Genomic DNA, 20,839 nt, shown 5'->3' with positions numbered 1-20,839 from the left:
GATCTGGCCACATTTACACTTTCAGGGAAGGAGAGAAAAGCAGAGTGTACCTGAATCTTCTCATGCAAATAAAGAGCAGGGACAGCAATCTAGACAGCCTACCCAACAGCAGAATCAATCACAAAACAACCAACAACAACAGCCATCTCAGGTTAGACAACAACACCAACCACCACCCTTCAATCAGTCAACACAACAGCAAAAGCAACGGCAACCACCCCAGAATCAAGCCTCCAGGACAAAGAAAAACAATACATTGACTGATGCTGAAAAGGGAAGGATAAACTCCAACTATGCTTATCTTGGAAAGCAGCCTCCTTTTTCTGTAGGAAGATGGAAAGGAAGATGGGGCCAAGGTAGATCTACAAGAAGTGGTACTCAAAATCAAAGTGAAAGTGCTGGTGGAAGAGGAAGAGGAAGAGGAAGTGGGAAGCCAAATCAGGATGAAGTTGCTGGTACAGGAGGAAGAAGAAATGTCAATCCAACTCAAAGTGAGGGTGCTGGTGCAAGAGGAAGAGGAAGAGGACGTGTGCCTTCATCTTCAACTAACTATTAGATTTGTTGCCTAGTCAATGGCATTGGATGCCATTTTACTTTTGCTTTCAGAACATGACTTATCTCGTGCTATGTCGAGCATGAAAATGACTTGTCTTTTTGGTGGTTTATTCGTAGATGTCGTACAGTTGGACCACCTTTTGTTTGTTAATTAAGTGGCTTGACTCTTGGTATTAATGATGTAATTATATGTTGGCAGTTGGTATTTAATCAAAAAGGTTTTTGATTTCCCTATGTTCTATCATAATCCAATTTTACACTATTCTAGCTTTTCCATTGTTAAACATGTTAAAATGAACACGTCAAATATACCATTGTTTCAATTGTACATTGCTCACAAAAACAGAATAAACCAATATGATGCAATCATTAAAGCAAAACATGCTTGTCCAATACGTTCTGTGTCCAATTAAAGCAAAACATGCTTTTCCATTCACCCATGAACTACATTTGTACATATTACATTCCAGTTCCACTTTCTTCATTCCTTTGCTTATAATACATCTTTCTGGGGTAATTGCAATAGATCATTATTTCCTAAATTTCCAAACACCCAGACTGCAAATACTGCTAACACAAAGCCATAGGTGATTGCAAGAGCTGCAGCAAACTTCCTCTCCCTTGATGCATGTTGTTGCATCATAATTTCCAACCTTCGAACCTTTGTCTGCAATTTTGCTGCTTTGCACTCCCACTTTTGTGCAGACTCTTCGGCATTTGTGAGCTGTTTCTCCATTTGATTGATTCGCCGAAGCAACCCAGGTATAATCTCCACTGAACGCGGACACATTTCTTCATCTATCCATTTCCAATACTTGCATCCCTAACTCAAATTCAAATTCATAACAAAATAGCAATTACTAACAACTTACCTCAGCAATTACTAACAACTTCACTAAATTACTGCTATCCATTACCTGAGCAACTGGACATTCCGCATATCTTCGACCTGGATTCCGTGGAGTCCATGACGTTTTCAGAATGGTACTCAATCCGCAGCCACACATTGGAGGTATTGGATTTGATCTTGGCATCTTCCACCTCGTCGTTTCCAATGTTATACGTGCAAGAAAACCCTAATTTTTCTTTCTTTTGCAGAAGAAGAAGATGGGATTTCAACAAATGGGCAAAACTCGATTTCTGGAAAGGATTTCCGTTGCTTCGATTTTGCCTTGCTACAGAATTGAAGAGTTGCATCTTTCTTTTTACGCTACTTAGTTGCTGGTCCCGAGGGTGCAAACATGAACGGACAAAAATGCCCTTTACTTCCGGTTAGATTTGTGGTTAAAGTCATCAGAAGTCCTCAAAGTATGCATTTTTAATTGTTTAAGGATCAATCGGAAACAAATTTTAGATGGGGGGCCAAAAGATGACAACGGCAATAGTTTAAGGGCTCCCCAGGTTTTTTCCTCATTGGAAAATGACAGAACTTGTAGGATTGACTACTAGTAAAGCCATGACGAACAAAAAAGGCGGGGATTGAACCCGACGTGAATCGAACACGCAACCTTCTGATCTGGAGTCAGACGCGCTACCATTGCGCCACGGATCCACATTGCCTAACAAGGAAGAGGAAATGCTCAAGTAACTCTGTCTTCTTTTGACCTCCTCTTCCTTAATTTGCTCCTTTTTTTTTTTTTTCAAATTCAATTAAGAACGAGGGAAAACCTGATTAATGTACAATCGTAGGCAAATTACTGAACTGAATATGCAAGAAGTGTAAAAGGAGTATATATATATATAATTTCCTGAAAGCAAATCCTCATGAATGATACATACATAATACGTCCATGCAAGCAAAATATATTAAATAAATAAAAAAAAAGCTATTACACTGTTACCCCCCCCTCTTCCCAAACAACAAAAAATAAAAGAAGAAAAAAAAAAATTTTTTTACTCGATCTTTTTGTGTTTCTTTCCTGCAGCCACTTTGCTTCTTATCCTCCGCAACACGTCTTTACTCAAGTCGTAATACTTTTTAGACTGTATCCTTGATCGCATTCCATACTCTATGATCTTGTCCTCATGCTTCACGTAAATTGCAGGTACAGTCATACCCAACATAACCCCTGCATAATATCCCATCACGAACACAAACTTCATATCTTCTTCTTCTTCAAAATCAATAAAACGACATACTTAAAAAAAAAAATTAAGTAGTAACTAGTAGTAATTGATCTGCCGAGACTCACCCATGTAAACAAGAGTAAGCAAATCAAAACGGGTAGCGATCCACGAAAGTAACCCCAGAGCAGCTACAGTTGCCCCAAACACAGACCATTCCCTCTCCGCACCCACCCGAAACAACCATCGAATGCCTTCTTCAATCCATTCCCGAATCCCATGCGCCATTTCTGCAGCCCGCCTCTCGCTTATCTCCATCCCTGAAACGTCCGGACCCTCTCTGATAGTAAAGCATGCACGAGGAGTAATTAGTACTCCTAATCAAGCATTTTTTTTTTATATATATATATATCAAAAAAAAAAAGAACAGAGAAAACTAACTGCAGCTGATGGATAATTAATTAATTAATTTACAAAAAAAAAAAAAAAAACGTACTAGCTGATGAAATGAATGCTTACATTTTGAGGAGTCTATGAATATTGCCCCAAACAAAGATAAGCGTGACGAGGAACATGGCCGCCCACGAGCCAACTTGTACCGCGTTATACTGATAGAGTTGGAGTGCTACCCAAGTTGCCGTGGCCACCACAAGAACAAGGATGCTCACATGTATTCTCCTCCACAATAATACGTCCCTTACTACTAAAGCCGCAACTAGTTAGTTTAATGAACAAATTAGTCATCATTGAATTTCAAAACCTCCTAATTAAAGTAGTATATAAATACTTTATCCATCCAATCCTTCCTGTAGTAGTAGTAGTAGGAGTGAGAGAGATGATATGATATGATATACATACCTGCAGCCGCAGCAGGCTGCTTTCGTTGAAGGCGCAGGGTCTCCACCCCGACGGCTACGGTTGGAGGAGGTGAAGTTTCCGATCCAGTGTCGTCGTCGTCGGACATATTCTTCCGAGAAAATCAAGGCAAAAGTAATAAGTAGTACGCAGTAGATATTATTATGGAATTGATCAAATTAAAGCTGATTACAACCGTATATAGAGCAAAGAGCAATTCAATCAAAGGACGCTTTTCTTTCTTATCTCCGATGCTTTTGTTTTTTGGGAAAAATTGTAATGCATGGCCACGAAATAAAAGATCAGCAATCGTGGTAACCTACAGGCTACAGGTCAGAGAGAGAGAGAGGAGGAAGGTGATGTAATGCTAATACACTTGGGGCAGCGGGCAATGGAAATAAAATTTGGGGAGTACACGTGCTTCTTGTCAGCACGAAACGTGGAAGCCATGCAGATCATGCAGTTATCCTCTCCACACTTGGACTGACTGGAATCAGCTGCAACGCAAAGATCAGGTTGGGCTTTGGGCCATTTTCTCAGCTGTCTGGGCTTTCGGGGTGTGGTTTCCTTGCCCCGTTCTCAACTATTTGGGCTCCACCGTTTAATTCGGTGTTTACGCGTAGTCCATTGGACTATCAAAAACTAACTGGAACTCTCACCAGTTATCTTATTTGGTGAGTTATATGCGGTCAGAGTGACGCTGACATGTAAATTTATGACAACGCATTAATCAGCAATTTTTATTTTGTTTTATTCTCAGTAGTTAGAAATTAAAAAAAAAGAAAAGGATTCATTAACTTAGCCAACCCACATATGCTGTAATACACTGGCTAGTATTTTTCTACATGTCTATATCCATCGTACTTCTGAATACTACATTTTTTTCCCCTCAAATTTTTGAAAACCAGCAAACGTATCAAGTGCAATACTTAGGCAAGGCTCTGAATAGGTTGAAACTAGAACTTCATGACTCATTAGTCAGTAGTATAAGTGCCAGTAATGCATGTATAGGATTTTCTTATTATCTTAGATGTGAGGTGGTGATTTAATTATGAGGTATTGGCAGCTTGGAATTCAGATCATTCTGTACGAGGGGTAATGGCAGCGCAATCTAGGTACAAATGGTTTGTGTACAAATGCATTTGTACCTAATGGTTTGACCTTAGCATTTGCAGCGCAATCTAGGTAGCACCGACTTGAAAAGCATCTTTCTTCTGACTGTCTGTTTTTCGCCATGCATGCACGCTACCTTAATGCTTTGATGGTCAGAGGATCTGCACATGCATCGTCCTCCATTACTACTCTTAAAGAAAACGTAATTCTGAAAAATATTAATGAAAAAGAAGGTAAAAAAAAAAAAGAAAGGTAAATTGATAGTAAACAGCTTTATTACATTTCTTCCGTTACAAATCACTAGCGGGAACAGGATTGCAAACTAGTTGAATCGAGTCGATTTTGAACTTATCGAGTCGAGTTGGACTTGTTAATATGCGAGCACAAGTTTGGGCTTGAGTTTGTCGAACCAAAAAAATGAAACTCGAGTTCAACTCCATTTAGGAAAAGTAAAGTTTGATCTCGACTCGTTTCTATTTCACGAGTTTGGCTCGCAAGGAGCTCGATTATAATTGATATAGGAACATTTTTGTAATTTCACGTCAACTCGAGTTTTTCGAGCGACTCGTCAAGCAATCGAGCCTAATAAATGACTGTTCAAATTTGACTCGTATATATTAACGCTTGACTCAAACTCCGCTCGAAAGTCACTCGCGAGCAGCTTGAGTGAATTGCAGCCCTAAGCGGGATTTCCCTGCAGCAGCATATTTCTAGAGGAGGAGAACTGTAAATTGATCAGAATCTTGGAATTTCTAAAGGTATTTACGTCTAGCTGGCAATATGATGCATAATACGACGCGTAAAGCATATACGAAGCGCGGTCCCCATTCCTCAATTCAAGTGTTTGAAAAAACAAGGGCACCTCACATGGTTGTCCATAATTAGCTCAAAAATTTTTTTTTGTTGTTGTTTATGTTAATGAAAATACACTCCTCGGCTCCTCCTCATTATTCCTTAACCCCAAATACTCAGGTCCAAGGTCCAATCTATATCTTTACTTATTCAATTAATGTTCCTCGATATTCCATGCAGTAGTGGACGGTGCTAGACAATAATTAGCAATGATTGTCAGTTGGTATTTTACAGAAAGTTTAGCCCGGAAGTGTAATAGTACCAATGTTGACTCATCTTACGCACAGCGAAAAAAGATTATTGCTGGAATGAGAAAGGGAATGCCAATGTGTCTCCTACATATTTTTTTTAATCAATTATCATTTTATCTATAATATCCTGCATAATTCTAATATAAGGGGAGACTCAACTGGATCTAGGGGACGGTGGGGATTGAACCACCAATATGTCTCCTATCTTGTTGAATACATTTTCTGTAGTTAAAATTGGAGTGCCAAATGTAGAATTTATGGATACATATGAATCCTAAATAGATGCGCTTCGCAGCCCACTTCTATTGTCAAATAAAAATCCTACTTGAAATTCAAAAAGGTATTTCACTGTTCACAATAAAAATGTATGCTATTAATAACTTGCTAAGCTTTATTTAGTTTTTTTTATTTTTTTTTATTTTGACGTCTGCTTATTAGTAAATCCAAGAAATGCATGTTACTTTCACTCTAAATAGTAGAGTATTTCCTAAAATTGTTAGACATTTAAAGGTTAACACGAGAAGTTCGAGCGACATTATGAGACAAGCAAATTTCTGCCTGGGCAAATCAAGTGGTACATGAGAAGAACCTAAAGAGGGAAGAAATATGAAGGAGGCAGTGCTCATGTTGGTGTTCAAGTGCATACTACTCCCTCCGTCCCACTTTGATAGTCCTGTTTCTTTTTTCACACAATTTAAGAAAAAGTAGTTAATTTTGTTGAAAAAGTAAATTTAAATTGCTATTTTCTTAAAATATCCTCATATTAAATAGAATACAACTTTATGGAAACTTGAATTGATAGTAAAAGAAGAATCAACTCTTATTAAATGGGGTAGGTTTATAGTAACAACAGCTTACATTGAATAAGGGTATTTTAGAAAAATTAAAATACAACTACATTCTTCAATTGGAAGACTACAATTTGGGACAGACGAAAAAGGAAAATAGGACTATCAAAGTGGGACGGAGGGAGTAATATATTTATGAAATTCATCAGTTGTTGGTCTGTCAAAGGTTTTAATTCCGGTTATGCATGTGAAGTTGTGAACAGTGACATTCATAATTTCTATCGCAGATTTCCGCCTACCAAAAAAAAAAAGATTTTTTTTACTCAGGGTTGGTGGGACTAGTCGAGTGGTCCCGGATATCCCCAACTGAAAAAAAAAAAAAAAAGATTTCCGCCTACCAATATTTATATTTCCACCGCACACAAAAAAAAAAAAAAGTAATAATGAAGCTAGTGCAACACAAGTTGTCGCTTCGTGACTTGAATCATTTCGAAATGCTCACATACCCTTATGGACTTATGACCTGTCACCTGTGCACGGATTCTGCATCCCCAGCCAGCAATTGCAACTGAGAAAGAGTCCCCCCTCATCCAATTCAACCATTATAAAGACAGAGCAAGGAATTCGTTTAACTAAACAAGAAAATCCATGAAAACCTTAAACAAAAAGTACGTAATGTTTGAAAGAGAAAGCAAGACATATGGATATATTAGAGACATGGCAATCGTTTAAAAAAAAAATTATATATTTGACTCAGTACCTAACAAAAAGACAAAAAAAAAAAAATGTTAAGAAAAGCCAAATGCGATTCATTAGGCTAAACATCACCGGATTTCGTATAAGCCCCTGAATTTTTCAAGCATACTATTTTACCATGTTATGTTATTTATTATTTGTGGTACAACTATTTGTCTCGAACCAACTCAAAGTCGCCCGGAATGGGAATTTGAAATCTACCCTCTCCCTCTTCCCCCCTCCCTATGTCCCTTTTTCCTTTCTCCAGCGATCTCTTCCTAGGTCTCTCGCAACATTGGACTTTGCCATGAATTAGGGCCTTGTTTGACAAGCAAGTTTTTGGCCAAGTTTACCTGCTACAAGTTTTTTAACAATTTTAACTACAGTAGTCTCAAAAAACTTCTAAAAAATTTTTAAATTCTACACTTCAAAATATCAAAAAATCTATACACTTCAAAAATTTTTTCTACAACTTCTACAGTAAACTACAGTAAAATTTTAGATAAACATCCAAAAAAAACTCACTTGCCAAACGGGACCTTGGTTGAACATATTTAATAGGGGTAATTTCAGAAACCTCCCCTGAGGTCTCTGACAATTTCACTGAGCTCCCCTGAAATTTGAAAAATTACACATACCTCCTTTATTATTTAAAATGATAATTTTACTCTTAAACATTTTAATGAAATTCCTTTATTTGGTATGCTTATACTTAGAATGAGTTTTAAATTTATGTTTTCATTCTTTTCCTTCTTATTCCTTTTTTTTTTATTTTTCGTCAATAAAACTATATAACTACCACTATTGCCTCTAGTTTCTATTATAACAAAATGTCGAACTAGTGATTTTTTTAACGAGTTAAATTTATATGTTATCCAATGTTTTTGTTGATCTTTGTTTTCTATTTTTTGGTATTAAAATTAGCAATAAATCAAAAAAAATGGCCCAAAAGCACTACTAAATTATGATAATCCTACTACTCCAAAATTTCATAAATTCTAAATGAATTATTTCAACATTTTCTTTTATATCTTATAAATCTCAATTCATAATAAAAAACTATCAAAAGTATCATATTATAATAATAAAATTATTATTATAGTTGTTTATAATAGGTATGGACATGAAAAATTTGACACTTTTTTCTTATAATTATACTAAATAATCTTATAATTATATAGAAAAATAAATTAAAACTTATTACACAAGGGTATTTTTGGATATTCATTTAAAAAATTGACCAAGTCAATATTATTTTAAATTTTTGTTACTAAAACTATCAAATTAAGGGAGGTAAGCATAATTTTCCAAACGGGGAGCTCAGTGAAATTGTTAGAAACTTTAGGGGAGGTTTCTGAAATTATCGCTATTTAATATTGTTGATAGTTGAAGGGAGAAATTGCAATATACCCTCATCAAGATTTATCAGAGAATAGAATAGAGTATGACGGACTGGAGAAAAGGTGTCAATTGATTTGGAGTATTTTAACTTTTAATCATAGTAGTATTAATTATTAGTATGCAGTTTAGTTAACGGATTTGACTACTAGCGTTGTGACTGTGAAAGTGGTTTGAAATGAACAGACTACGCCGGCATTCATGGAGTTTTAAACAATCAACCACTTCTTCTCCTTTTTTGTCTAAAGAAAGAAAAAACAAAGAAATAAAGAAAGACGTGTGGAATAATGAAAGTGAAATCCATCCTGAGCTGTAAAACCCGGATCACAGTTTTGTTTATGATGATTACGCGGAAACGCGTGATTTGCGGCCGAATGAATTGGCACTTCGGATAGGCCCCGCCATCCCCTGTGACCATCCCTGCCCGGTGGGGACTGGTGACTGGACCCTTCTCCCTTCATTACTGGGGGAGAGGGGGAGTAGCAGACCAGGCACCGCCCCTCCTGTGCTGCTACTATTTATTTCCATTTCTACTTGCCTAGCTTCTGAGCTGTACAATAGTCATAAGCAGAGAACCCAGAGAAGCAAACTCAAGACAGAGAGATTCTTTCATTCATCTATTTTTGTAGTTTACCTATTTAAAAGACAAACAGAGTAAGGTCTAGTACCATCACTCTTTCTTCTTGCAGTAAGTATCATAATAATCTTTTTATAGATCTGCCAGTTATCTTCATTGTCTTTGAACTTGAACTTATGTACGCTTGCCAGATTAATATTACTGCATAAACTTTATATGCTGCATAACTGGAGTAAATGTATTTATCCCTTCTGCGTACGTGCACTTGTCTTGTATTGGCAGCGTCTGATGTAAAACTTGCAACATTGCAGATTTAGAGGTTTGGGGTCTGTCACTGAAGTATTAGCCGGTGTAAACAATGGGGAGACCAGTTATGCTTTATTTGGTTTGTGCGATTTTAGCTTTCTGGAGTAGTGGCTCTCTGGTCACAGCAGAAGATGCTTATAGATACTATACATGGACTGTCACCTATGGAACTGCTTCTCCGTTGGGTTTCTCTCAACAGGTTGGTTGTAATTCAGCTTGCACTTTTGTTTGTTTTGCCATTTGTTGAGGTTGATCTTGTTCTATATTCTTGGGGTGTGTTGAAAATGATATTGGGCAGGTCATCCTCATTAATGGTCAATTTCCTGGTCCCAAACTCGATCTTGTAACAAACGACAATGTCATTCTCAACCTCATCAATAAGTTGGATCAGCCTTTTCTCCTCACCTGGTGCGTTCCATTTTACCCTCCAACATTATCTACTTTAGCGTACCTATCTCAACGTTGCCCTGAAATTGTCTTCTGCCGTTTTGGGTGTTTAAATTAAATGGTTTTGTTATATTTGTTTTCCTAATAACTAATTTTTTGCTGCAACACATTCAATCCTACTTTTCATAAATGTCAGCAACAAAGTTTTTCGATAGGAAAGCTGCCTCTTTTTTTCCTTTGCAGTCATCATAATTTCAACTGGAAATCCAATTTTAGACTACGGAAATTTTACTTGGGGCATGTATGCATACGAGGAGTGTTAACATTCATCTCTCATAAAAAAACTAGGAATGGGATAAAACAAAGAAAGAATTCTTGGCAAGATGGAGTCTTGGGAACTAATTGCCCTGTTCCTCCAAACTCAAACTACACGTACAAGTTCCAAGCAAAGGATCAGATTGGGTCCTACACGTATTTCCCATCAACTCTGCTGCATAGAACTGCTGGAGCATTCGGAGCGCTCAATATCTGGCAGAGATCTGTAATTTCCATTCCATATCCTAAACCTGTTGGAGATTTCACTTTACTTATTGGTGACTGGTACAAGTACAATCACAAGGTGACTATCCTTGCTATTTCATATACCTTTTTATGTCTTTTTAATCTTTATTTTTTATTGTTTTGAAATTGAGGTATATCTTCCAACACATGTTTGTTTTGTTGCTTTTTGTTTGGAAACTGAAAATTAACCTTTTTTTTCTGAGTAAAGAAGAATATCGTAATTCAGGCTCCAGATCTTTATATTGTGGTGAGGGCTGGACTTGTTTTATGGATTCCTTCTTAAACAAAACATTTACTACAACATTATAGCTGGTTTTCTAATTTTTTAAAAACTCTTAGCAACATGACGTTGAGTTACTGAAATTTGAGTAAAATGGTGTTACTAGGATTTTTTAGTCAATAGATCTTACACTATTTTCAACCTTGTATGATAGATAATCGCTGGCCAATGTCCTTAAACTACTACCTGTCACAATCCCTTCGCATTTTAGGTTGTTAGCGATTCTTTCATTTAGCAGGTATGAAAAAATACTTGTAGATTTCTCTGCCCCATTAGGTGATGGAAATCTCTTGTTTGCTCAAGACATAACTTTGTTTCTAAACGCCACTAGAATGGAGTTGCTTTTACAAGAACTCTGGGTTATGGACATTACTAAGTCCTGGATGTCTGCAGGTCCTGCAGCAGAGGTTGGATGCTGGGAAAAATCTGCCTTTCCCAGATGGTGTCGTCATAAATGGCCAGGCCCATCCTTCCTTCGGCGGTGACCAAGGTCAGCCTCAGTAGTTGAAGCTCTTTACATTTCTTTCCTGGAACAGTATTAAGACTCCATACATTTTTTGCTATCAATGTGTATCCTGTCATATCTTGTGGAGATAATAACTGAACTCTTTTTGCTATTTAGGTAAAACTTACATGTTCAGGATCTCAAATGTTGGCTTCAAAACCTCCTTGAACTTTAGAATTCAAAACCACAAATTGAAGCTTGTTGAGGTTGAGGGATCTCATGTCATTCAGAACACTTACGATTCTCTTGATGTTCATGTGGGTCAATCTGCGACTGTTCTTGTCACTTTCGACCAGCCTCCCAAAGATTACTACATTGTTGCATCTACTCGGTTCACAGAACAAGTTCTTACTGCTACTGCTGTTTTACACTACACAAACTCTAGGACTGCAGTTTCCGGACCCTTGCCAGCTGGTCCAGCACCTAAGGATGTCCAATGGTCCTTGAATCAAGCCAAAACCTTGAGGTATGAATTTGCAGATACGTACGAGTTGCAAGTGATTTGGCATCTTTTTGTACGCACGTTGTCTAATACGAAGCATAAGTTGCTTAATGAAATCTGATCGTAATTTGAAATTAAAAATTGGGGAACTGGTAACTGATTCTTTTTAAGAAAGGGTGTCTTAATTTAATAAACCATTTGTTTTCGGCGAGGCACTCAACTCTTCGAGAGTCAGATTATACCATTCTTTTCCTTCACTTTCTTTGCATATATGACATATCCTTGGAACCACTTCTTTTATATTTTGGAAGATTATTAAAACTGCTGCAGATTTGCATCTCCAACTTAAGTTACACAATGCTAGCTTCTTAAATCATCTCTCAGTGGCAAGAGTGCTTGATCGTTCTCATCCTTCCATGAAGATGATGATATTTGTTTACAGATGTCGTAGAGATTCTACAGTCCTCATGGTTCATAAAACACCAGTAGTGAATGACTCGAGTAATCCTTCTTGTAGGTGGAATTTGACAGCAAATGCTGCCAGGCCAAACCCTCAGGGCTCTTTTCATTATGGGAAAATCAGTGTAACAAAGAGATTCGTGCTGGCCAACTCGGCACCTCTTATTAATGGGAAGCAGCGTTTTGCTGTGAATGGTGTTTCCTATGTTAATCCTGACACTCCACTAAAGCTTGCTGATCATTTCAACATTCCTGGAGTTTTTGGTTTAAATTCCATTGAGAGTTCTCCCTCCGGGGTCTCTCCTCACTATGGTGTGTCTGTGCTGTCAACATCTCTCCATGACTTCATCGAAATTGTATTCCAGAACAACGAGAGATCTCTGCAGTCTTGGCATCTTGATGGATATGACTTCTGGGTTGTGGGGTGAGTGATTCAACTTGGAATGCCTCTTATTTTCCAGAGATAAATAAAATCCTAATCCTGTTTGTTACTGTGAAGCAGTTATGGGGCTGGGCAGTGGACTCAAGCGAGTAGAGCAACATACAATCTTGAAGATGCTCTTACTAGACATACTGCACAGGTACTTAAAAAGGCCCAAATTGTCTCACTGTGCATGCTTAACGGGCCTAAATTCCTCCTTGATCCCCTCCTGTTGTTGTATTCTGAGTTTGCTAGTTCTTATTTTAACTGAGGTGGAGTTAAAATCCCTTGCATTCGTGCAGGTTTATCCCAATTCTTGGACGGCTATTTTAGTTTCCCTGGACAACCAAGGCATTTGGAACTTAAGGTCTGCCATATGGGAAAAGCAGTATCTTGGACAACAAGTTTATCTCAGGGTCTACACTCCAACTCGTAGTCTTGCCAACGAATACGACATACCAACTAATGTCCTCCTATGCGGCAAAGCTGTTGGAAAACATCCTTAGTCCATTATCTAGTTATGATGGCTAAATATGTTACTTCTCAGTCATAAGAGTTTGACTGTTTTATATAGAGAGAGAGAAGAAAATTATGGGCTTATTTAAGTGTATACCTTAAACATTATAGCTAACTTATTATTCTTTTGCTTGACTTATTCAACAACTGGTGATTTGATTTAGTCTGATTTATATGTGAATTCTGCTTAATTATCTGATTCCTTCTTGTTATTAGCACTTGTTGGTCATATCACTTTTTATGAGATGCTGAAAAAAAAGAAAAAGAAATGAACGGTGCCAAAAGACTACCGTGTACAATTTTAGCACAAAGGGACTTCTTGTTTCAAGCGTGCAATATCATCATCATCATCTTTTTTTTTTGAGTAGGACTTGAGACTGCAGGCTATATGGATCACTATAACTTGATCTCGTGGATTGTAAGAAACTCATGTGCTCCATTGCTAAAAAATTACTGTATAATCAATTCGATGCAATTGCTAATAGTTGGCTTTTATATTTTTCCTTTTTTGGGGGCTTTTTTTTTTCCCATTGACATATTTAAACCGAGCAATATTTAGAAGTTTAGTAACTTTAGAATTATATTTTTTATTTGATACCTAAATTAGAATTGGTATCAAAATTGGTTTAGAAAATAGAATTCGGCTGTATTTAGGTGCGAGTATTGGGATACTCTACATGATTTTTTTATTTGTCTATTTAAGGACCTGAAGTCCTTGAGGAAAATCATTCGCAAGTTTGCAATTTTGAGTTAAGTTAACAATTGAAAACCTTACTTCCTCCCTATCTTACTTGTTTTTTTATGTTATAATTCTTGAGCTTGGCTTCACCATTATAGTTCCAATTATCAAAGTGAAGGGTTAAGGCCTTATTCATTCAACTAGCCTTATTATTGATTTATACAAAATTAAATACATTTCGCTGCGTGAGATTTTTTGTGCTAACATTTTCCCTTGTGGCAATGCGTAAGTTCTCCTGCCAAAATAAATGGATGATACATCCACATCTAGCAGCGAGATTTATATCCAGTATGTACAGCCTGGATGGCTCGATTAAGCAAAATGAAAAGTAAAGTTACTATCAAATTTACCCCCACCCCCCCCTTTTTTTTTTTTTTTTTTCTAATAGGGAGAGATAGGATCTAAGAAGTGGAGAGGGAGCCCGAAAACGGGGAAGCACATGAAAATTAAAGTTACTTCTAAGTACCATTTGTTTTTGTTTTAGGGGTGCTCTAGTTGTTCAACTCATCATATTTGTCTTGACTAATGTATTTCCCAAGTCATCATTTCACTTAAGCACAAGCAAAAGTACTTCTGGAGAACAATGTGATTTTTTTTGGGGGGGGGGGGGGGGGGGGGTTTACGTGAATGTGAAATTTATGTTAAACTTCCACACACAGGCGTCATATATTAATATATAAGATGAACACTGTTTAAGTGCTTTTAATGTCTCTCATTTGATATCAATCAGTATAATGAATTTGAGGGTCTGTTTGGTTGGAAGTAAAATGTTTTCCTTGGGAAAATATTTCTCGTGGAAGTAATTTTCTATGAAAATCATTTTCCTTTCATCATATTCAGGTGTTTGGTTAGCTTATTGAAAATATTTTCTTACTTCATTTTTCTGGTGTTTGTTTAACTTTTGAAATATTTTCACTTTTATCTCTATCTTTACTTTCTACACATTATAACTACATACTTCTTCCCATGTAAAATAAGAAAATTTATCTCATTGTTTAACTTTAAAAAATCTTGGAGAAATGTATATATGAATAAAAAATATCTCCTTAAGCAATAAACAAATTGCTGGCCATTTAGTGTCAAATATCAATCACATGCAATGCTTATTATGACATATATCTTGCACTCTCACTGCTGAAAATTTCTCTAGAAAAGAATGTCCCTATTATACATAATTAATTACTAGCATAGGATGAGCAGGATGAGGTTTTTTTTTATTTTGAATATACTAGGGGGAGGTTGGGTTGGGTTGGGTGGTACGGGGGAGGGAGTGTAAGGAAGAGGTCTTGGGTTCGAGTCCTCCTGTTTACACTAAAAAAAAAAAAAGAACATACTACAAGATGTTTTCAGTAAGTTTGGAACATACTACAGGCGGGATGCATGCATTTCGGAAAACAACTTCAGTAAGTTTGGAAGGGAAGTTGTTTTCCATAAGATGAGTGAAAATATTTTACATAAGAAAATGTTTTCAGTAACTTTTGTGCAACCAAACACGGGAAATTAGGAAAATATTTTCCTGGAAAACATTTTCACCCGAAACAAACGGACCCTGAATGTATAACATTAATTATGTTCTCAGTACTTCAAAGTATCAGTACATTTAATTAAAAAAAAAAAGACATAATACTAGCTATATATAGCTAGTACCATTTCAATTCATCGACTATTTGGGCATCGAACATGCCTAACAAAAAGAACTAATCTTGAGCAAAATGTCCTTGTGTCCAAGCAAAAGTGATGGAGCATAGGCGGGAAAGAAGTCAAAAATTATGCCCAGAGAAGAGAGACTAGAAAGAGTTCTTGAACTTCCTTTAGAGTTTAATTTAAGCCTGGCACTTGCCTGAATGGAGCTTTAGATGCCTAAACCAAATACGAATAGAAAATGTCGTCAAGTGGCAAGCTGCAGTTAATTCCGATCACGAGACCCCAGAAAGGAGGGCCGGGAGTCGGGAGTCTGTGCTGCTGGATTCATCATCCATGGATTGGAAGCCTCACTTTTGTCCTAATCCTAGTTTTTATGCTTCCATGTGATTGATATGTGACACCCTAATTACTAAGATGGTAGTACTAGCTGTTCTAAACATCTGATTTTCCATCGTAAACCTTAAAACATCTGATTAATATAATGATGAGTTGATCCGCTCCAGGCTGCGTTGTTTTCGCCTTTTTTCTTTACTTTTACTACTTCATTACTCTCACCACCGACAAAGCCCATGCATGCAAAATTCAACGCAGAATTCAGTTGAATTTCCCTCAATTGAAACTTACAAGAAAGTGTAGTCAAACTGATCAACCACTAGTTAACCTGTTTTTAAGCTTAATTAAGCCTGTGAAGTTCGCAGCAATGCAGAAAAAAAAAAATAAAATTAAGCAGCACTAATGAGCATGAAGTGCGGCGTGAAAAAGCTTCGATTTCTCTTCGAAATCTGAGCCGTCGTCTTGGCATTGCTGATGTTATACGCAGCGTCTCTCGTTATATACAAGTGTTTTTCCCCTGCGTACTTTGTCTCCTATCACCCCAATCCTCCTCACTTATTTGAGGAGGCTTCCACAATCTTAGTAGTAGCATTTGAGGAGGCTCCATTGGTTTCCTGTTCATTTTGCTTCTTCCAGTAAGTACTTAATGAATCCTTCGGCTTATTTTTGGCAGACGTTTAACGTCAAAATTCATAGGGTTTTTCATTTCGTGGACTTGTAATACGAAACTCTTTATTTATTTATTTATTTCCTTCTTGGTGGCAGAGATTAATTTGTTCGAGAAATTCTCATTGAAAATGAGAGGGGCTATTTTGCTCCGCATTTGTCTTGGTCTCTCGGCTTGGTTGAGTACTTCTTACGTGAAAGCTGAAGATCCATACAGATTTTTTACATGGGTTATTACGTACGGACAAATTGCTCCTTTAGGTGTCGAGCAAAGGGTAAATTTTCACACTTGTAGTGCAAGATTACTTTACCCTTCCTTTTTAAAAAAAAAAAAAAATTTAACAAAGGTTTTAATAATTTTAACAAAGTATGTGCTCAAAGTCCCCTTCCCCCTCCTCGCCTTTTAAATTCCATTCTTCCCTCGTTAAAAATAAATAATTACGAAGCATGCAACTCCTAATTATCATACAATTTCTAATATTATTAGTATTTGTTACCACTCCGTTTGCATATATCAGGGGATTCTTATCAACGGGCAATTTCCCGGTCCTACCATTAGTTGCATTACCAATGACAACATCATAGTTGATGTCATCAACAAGCTAGATGAGCCTTTCCTTATTACCTGGTTAGTGTTCATGATCTTCTACATATCCTAGCGTGCTTTTGGCGGGTTTGTGTGTTACCAATAGCGTCCACTACACAGACCTATCATATTATCTCGACTAAAAATTGCTGTTCCAAAAAGTGACTTTAGATTTGTTGTTTGGTTTATGGCCAAACTAGGCACGGTATCAAACAAAGAAAGAGTTCATGGGAAGATGGAGTACTGGGAACCAATTGCCCGATTCCTCCTAATTCCAATTGGACTTACAAAATGCAAATGAAGGATCAAATCGGAACCTACAATTACTACCCATCCACCTTGATGCACAGAGCGGCCGGTGGGTTCGGAGGATTCAATATTGTGGCTAGGTCCGTCATACCTATACCTTATCCAAAACCATATGATGAATTTACTCTGCTCGTCAGTGACTGGTGGAACAAGGATAACAAGGTTTGCTACCAGTCGGTTTCTTTCGTTCATTCTTAATATGTCCCCTTTTGTAAAATTTTCTCTTTTTCCCCGGACACGGGATTATGGTTAGAAGAAGAAGTCTTAATGTTATAAGCTTCCAGGTACTACAGAAAATATTGGACGATGGCAAACCATTTCCTCCCCCCGATGGCCTTCTTATCAATGGCAGTCCAAAATCTACTAAGTTCACCGGAATCAAAGGTAATCCTGCATGCACCTAATTGAAATGGGGTATTCGTTTTTCCACGTTTTTATCCGTTCCACGGTTTACATAGAACTGATAGTACATGTGATATATTGTTCTCAATTACAGGCCAAACCTACTTGATTAGGGTCTCAAACTTGTGCCTAGTAAGTTCAATTAACTTTAGAATCCAAGGTCATACCTTAGTCCTAGTAGAAGTCGAAGGATCCCACACCATGCAAGATTCCTACGAGTCGCTGGACGTTCATCCAGGCCAATCCTCCACTTTCCTGGTCACCCTACGCCCTTCTATCCTCAAGGATTATTACATAGTGGCCTCCAGTCGTTTTACAAAGCCTCTTCTGACTGCAACGGCGATCCTTCATTACGATGGTTCTACCACCCAACCCGCCGGACCATTGCCCTCCGCACCCGCAGGCCAATTTCACTGGTCTATGCGGCAAGCAAGGACTGTCAGGTACCTAGCTAGGCCAGCTAACTGGTGCAAATTTATGAACATCGTCAACACCAATTTTTATTAGATAACGACTTTGTAATTCGGAAGCTAGCCATGAGATTAATTTGTTCTCTTGAAATCCCTCATCGAAAATTGTTGTAATCGAGTTGTCCTTTTTTTCTTTTTGGGGGGTGTGTTGAACTGTGGTGAAGATGGAATTTGACAGCCAACGCTGCTAGGCCAAATCCTCAAGGGTCATATCATTATGGAACCATACCAATTGTGAGAAAAATAGTGCTAGCCAACTCTGCCCCACAGATTTCTGGCAAGAAACGGTATGCGCTTAACGGGGTTTCTTACGTGAACCCAAGCACTCCATTGAAGCTTGCTGACTACTTCAACATTTCTGGCGTGTTCGTGTTGGACGCAATCAAGGACTTCCCTACTTCTGCCCCCGCAGCTCAAGGCGTCTCCGTCTTTGGCATCACTCTTCACGATTACATGGAAGTTGTTTTCCAGAACAATGAGAACAATTTACAATCTTACCATCTTGCTGGCTTTGATTTCTGGGCTGTCGGGTAATTAATAAGCTTTCTATTCTTCCCCACATTAATATTTTTTTTTTGGGGTTTAAATTCCGGCTTTTGCTTTTGCTTTTAATTTCCGCTTTACCTCATTAAAATCCATACAGTTCGAGTATAACTAACGACTGACTGTTTCTTATTAATTGATCCAGGTATGGTGGTGGACAATGGAACATTACAATGAGGAAACTCTACAATCTTGTTGATGCTACCACCAGGAATACCGTTCAGGTAAATGCAAGCAACCCTCTGCCAATTTTTTTTTTTTTTTTTGGGTTAAATTATATAGTTATGGTTTGTTCAGCAATTTAGGTTAAGCGGGCATTAGATCAGTGGCGAATTTAAGGTGGGGGCACTGGGGCCTTAAATTTCACTGTGGTGCTTTAATTTGATTTATGAACTAATATTCTAAAAGGATACGTGGACCACAAAATTTCATTTGAAATAAACTAAAAAAAGACTTTTCATTTCAACTTGTTGGAGAATAATTTTTTTGCTTAAAAAAATAGAAAAAGAGTAGATAAAAAATTTTAGTGTTATTTTTGTCTCTATTGAGAATTTTTTCTGGCTCCGCGGCTGCATTAGATGCACGCATTTGACTAGGGTCTGTGGTGGCATGCTTATTCAGGTATATCCCAACGGATGGACTGCAATTTTGACATCAATGGACAACAAGGGTATGTGGAACTTGAGATCTCAAATCTGGCCAAGGCGCTATTTAGGACAGGAAGCATACATGAGGGTTTGGAACAGTGAACGTAGTCTTTACACTGAGTATGACATTCCAGACAATGCGTTGCTCTGTGGCAAGGCCAAGGCCTAGTCGCCTGTAGTTGCACTCCAAATTCTTTTTCTTTTCTGTTTTCTCTCCCATTTTTGACCCCCCCCCCCCCCCTTCTGCTTCAGTTACGAGGGCGTGACTGTCGAGAAGAAAAAGGATGTGAAATGGAACCAATTCCTCCGTTACCATTGCCAATTCAGATGTCTTTATAGTCTTCATCATAAAATGGGTAGCTTATGCCCTTCTTTGCAAGGTAACGTGACAGCTGCTGCTGCTGCTGTTGTTTGAAAGAAGACTTCTACTTCGCGCATGAAAGAAAACTTTATAACCAAAAAAAAAGGCGGATATGGTGAAATAAATCACAAAAAAAAAAAAGGAGAAGACAGGCCTTCCATTGTGCTGGGAGGCCCAATTCCGGTCATAATGAAAATCCAATTGGCCCATAAAGGGACCACCCCGTCCGAGTGGCCCTAATCGGTAACCCTTTTTTTTTTTTGTCGACACAGGAGTGTCCGAGTCAATCGTTACGGGACCCGACTAATTCCCTGCGGCTCGGAAGAGGAGGCCCCACTCCACACCGAACACGTTAACAGCGAGACTCGAACCCTGGATAAGTCAGTCGCCATACCCTAAGGAGGGGGAGCGGATCGCCGAGGTATCCCGCGGGGGCAAAGACCAGCCACGTAGAATGGCAAGTTGTGGGAGGTAAGGGTTGAACCCCTGACCTCCAGCATCCCCAAAGAAGGGGATGACCACTGGACCAAATGGCTAGTGGCGGTAACCCCACTTGTCAAATCACAATGGGAAATTGCGACTAACTACTTAATTGATTTCAATTTCTCTGTCCACTTACGTCGATCGGGGCTTCACCAAAACTAATTAGGTTATCATCTGGATCCATGAATTTCGTTCCTTTTACAGCTCGAAGACCATTTTTTTTTCAATTTCTTATATTCGGAAATGTACATAGAAAGTTGAGGTCTTTGTTTTTAGTTTATAATTATTAATTCTAATATTCAGCAATCATCCACATCACTCTTTATTTCTCGCATTGTTCCCGCCACTTTTGAAAGAACAAAATAAAAACAGGATTTAACTCCTCTCCAGTGAATTCTATCTCGATTTCTTATCATGCACATCTGGATAGATGACATGTATCTTCAATTATTAAGAAGAGACAAGATCATTTTAATTTGATTAATTCTAACCCTTGTTAATGAACGAAGACACATGTTATATATGCAAATGTGTATTGTAGCAAATAGAGGGAGAATTCATTAGAGAGGATCCAAGTCCATTAAAACATTG

General features: G+C 37.8%; 4 protein-coding genes and 1 non-coding gene across 7 annotated transcripts; 2 read left to right on the top strand and 3 right to left on the bottom strand.

Moving 5' to 3' along the window:
* Nucleotides 1-1,048: 1,048 nt before the first annotated feature.
* LOC113752845 (uncharacterized protein At4g04775-like) lies at nt 1,049-1,589 on the bottom strand. The gene is made up of 2 exons (XM_027296893.1): nt 1,428-1,589; nt 1,049-1,378 (listed from the first exon to the last, which is right to left on the bottom strand). Exons 1-2 carry the CDS (start codon nt 1,587-1,589, stop codon nt 1,049-1,051), a joined length of 492 nt encoding a protein of 163 aa, XP_027152694.1.
* A 446-nt stretch (nt 1,590-2,035) lies between these two features.
* Nucleotides 2,036-2,107, bottom strand: TRNAW-CCA. The gene has a single exon. It is a non-coding gene; the product is annotated as a tRNA-Trp (tRNA).
* A 157-nt stretch (nt 2,108-2,264) lies between these two features.
* LOC113754462 (reticulon-like protein B13) lies at nt 2,265-3,726 on the bottom strand. Its single transcript, XM_027298879.1, has 5 exons — nt 3,671-3,726; nt 3,478-3,586; nt 3,139-3,334; nt 2,748-2,959; nt 2,265-2,669 (listed from the first exon to the last, which is right to left on the bottom strand). The coding sequence occupies exons 2-5, from the start codon at nt 3,581-3,583 to the stop codon at nt 2,449-2,451; spliced, it is 735 nt and encodes a 244-aa protein (XP_027154680.1). The 5' UTR covers nt 3,584-3,586; nt 3,671-3,726; the 3' UTR covers nt 2,265-2,448.
* Nucleotides 3,727-9,113: 5,387 nt separating this feature from the next.
* On the top strand, nt 9,114-13,253 carry LOC113754460 (L-ascorbate oxidase homolog). Of its 3 annotated transcripts, none has more exons than XM_027298878.1 (9): nt 9,114-9,265; nt 9,500-9,693; nt 9,793-9,902; nt 10,230-10,500; nt 11,116-11,212; nt 11,345-11,693; nt 12,187-12,552; nt 12,631-12,709; nt 12,852-13,253. In XM_027298878.1, the coding sequence occupies exons 2-9, from the start codon at nt 9,547-9,549 to the stop codon at nt 13,053-13,055; spliced, it is 1,623 nt and encodes a 540-aa protein (XP_027154679.1). In that variant the 5' UTR covers nt 9,114-9,265; nt 9,500-9,546; the 3' UTR covers nt 13,056-13,253. The 3 variants fall into 3 exon arrangements, with proteins under 3 accessions (XP_027154679.1, XP_027154678.1, XP_027154677.1); XM_027298877.1 differs by having other exon boundaries at nt 9,114-9,270; XM_027298876.1 differs by having other exon boundaries at nt 9,114-9,299.
* Nucleotides 13,254-16,578: 3,325 nt separating this feature from the next.
* LOC113752844 (L-ascorbate oxidase homolog) lies at nt 16,579-19,573 on the top strand. The gene is made up of 8 exons (XM_027296892.1): nt 16,579-16,722; nt 16,966-17,075; nt 17,234-17,504; nt 17,627-17,726; nt 17,839-18,187; nt 18,379-18,744; nt 18,903-18,981; nt 19,379-19,573. Exons 1-8 carry the CDS (start codon nt 16,579-16,581, stop codon nt 19,571-19,573), a joined length of 1,614 nt encoding a protein of 537 aa, XP_027152693.1.
* The last annotated feature ends 1,266 nt before the right edge of the window (nt 19,574-20,839 follow it).

Source organism: Coffea eugenioides, chromosome 11, assembly GCF_003713205.1.
Source record: "Coffea eugenioides isolate CCC68of chromosome 11, Ceug_1.0, whole genome shotgun sequence".
In the NCBI taxonomy this organism is placed as follows: domain Eukaryota; kingdom Viridiplantae; phylum Streptophyta; class Magnoliopsida; order Gentianales; family Rubiaceae; genus Coffea; species Coffea eugenioides.
Note: the sequence above shows the minus strand (reverse complement) of the source record. Positions and strands in the feature narration are given on the sequence as shown.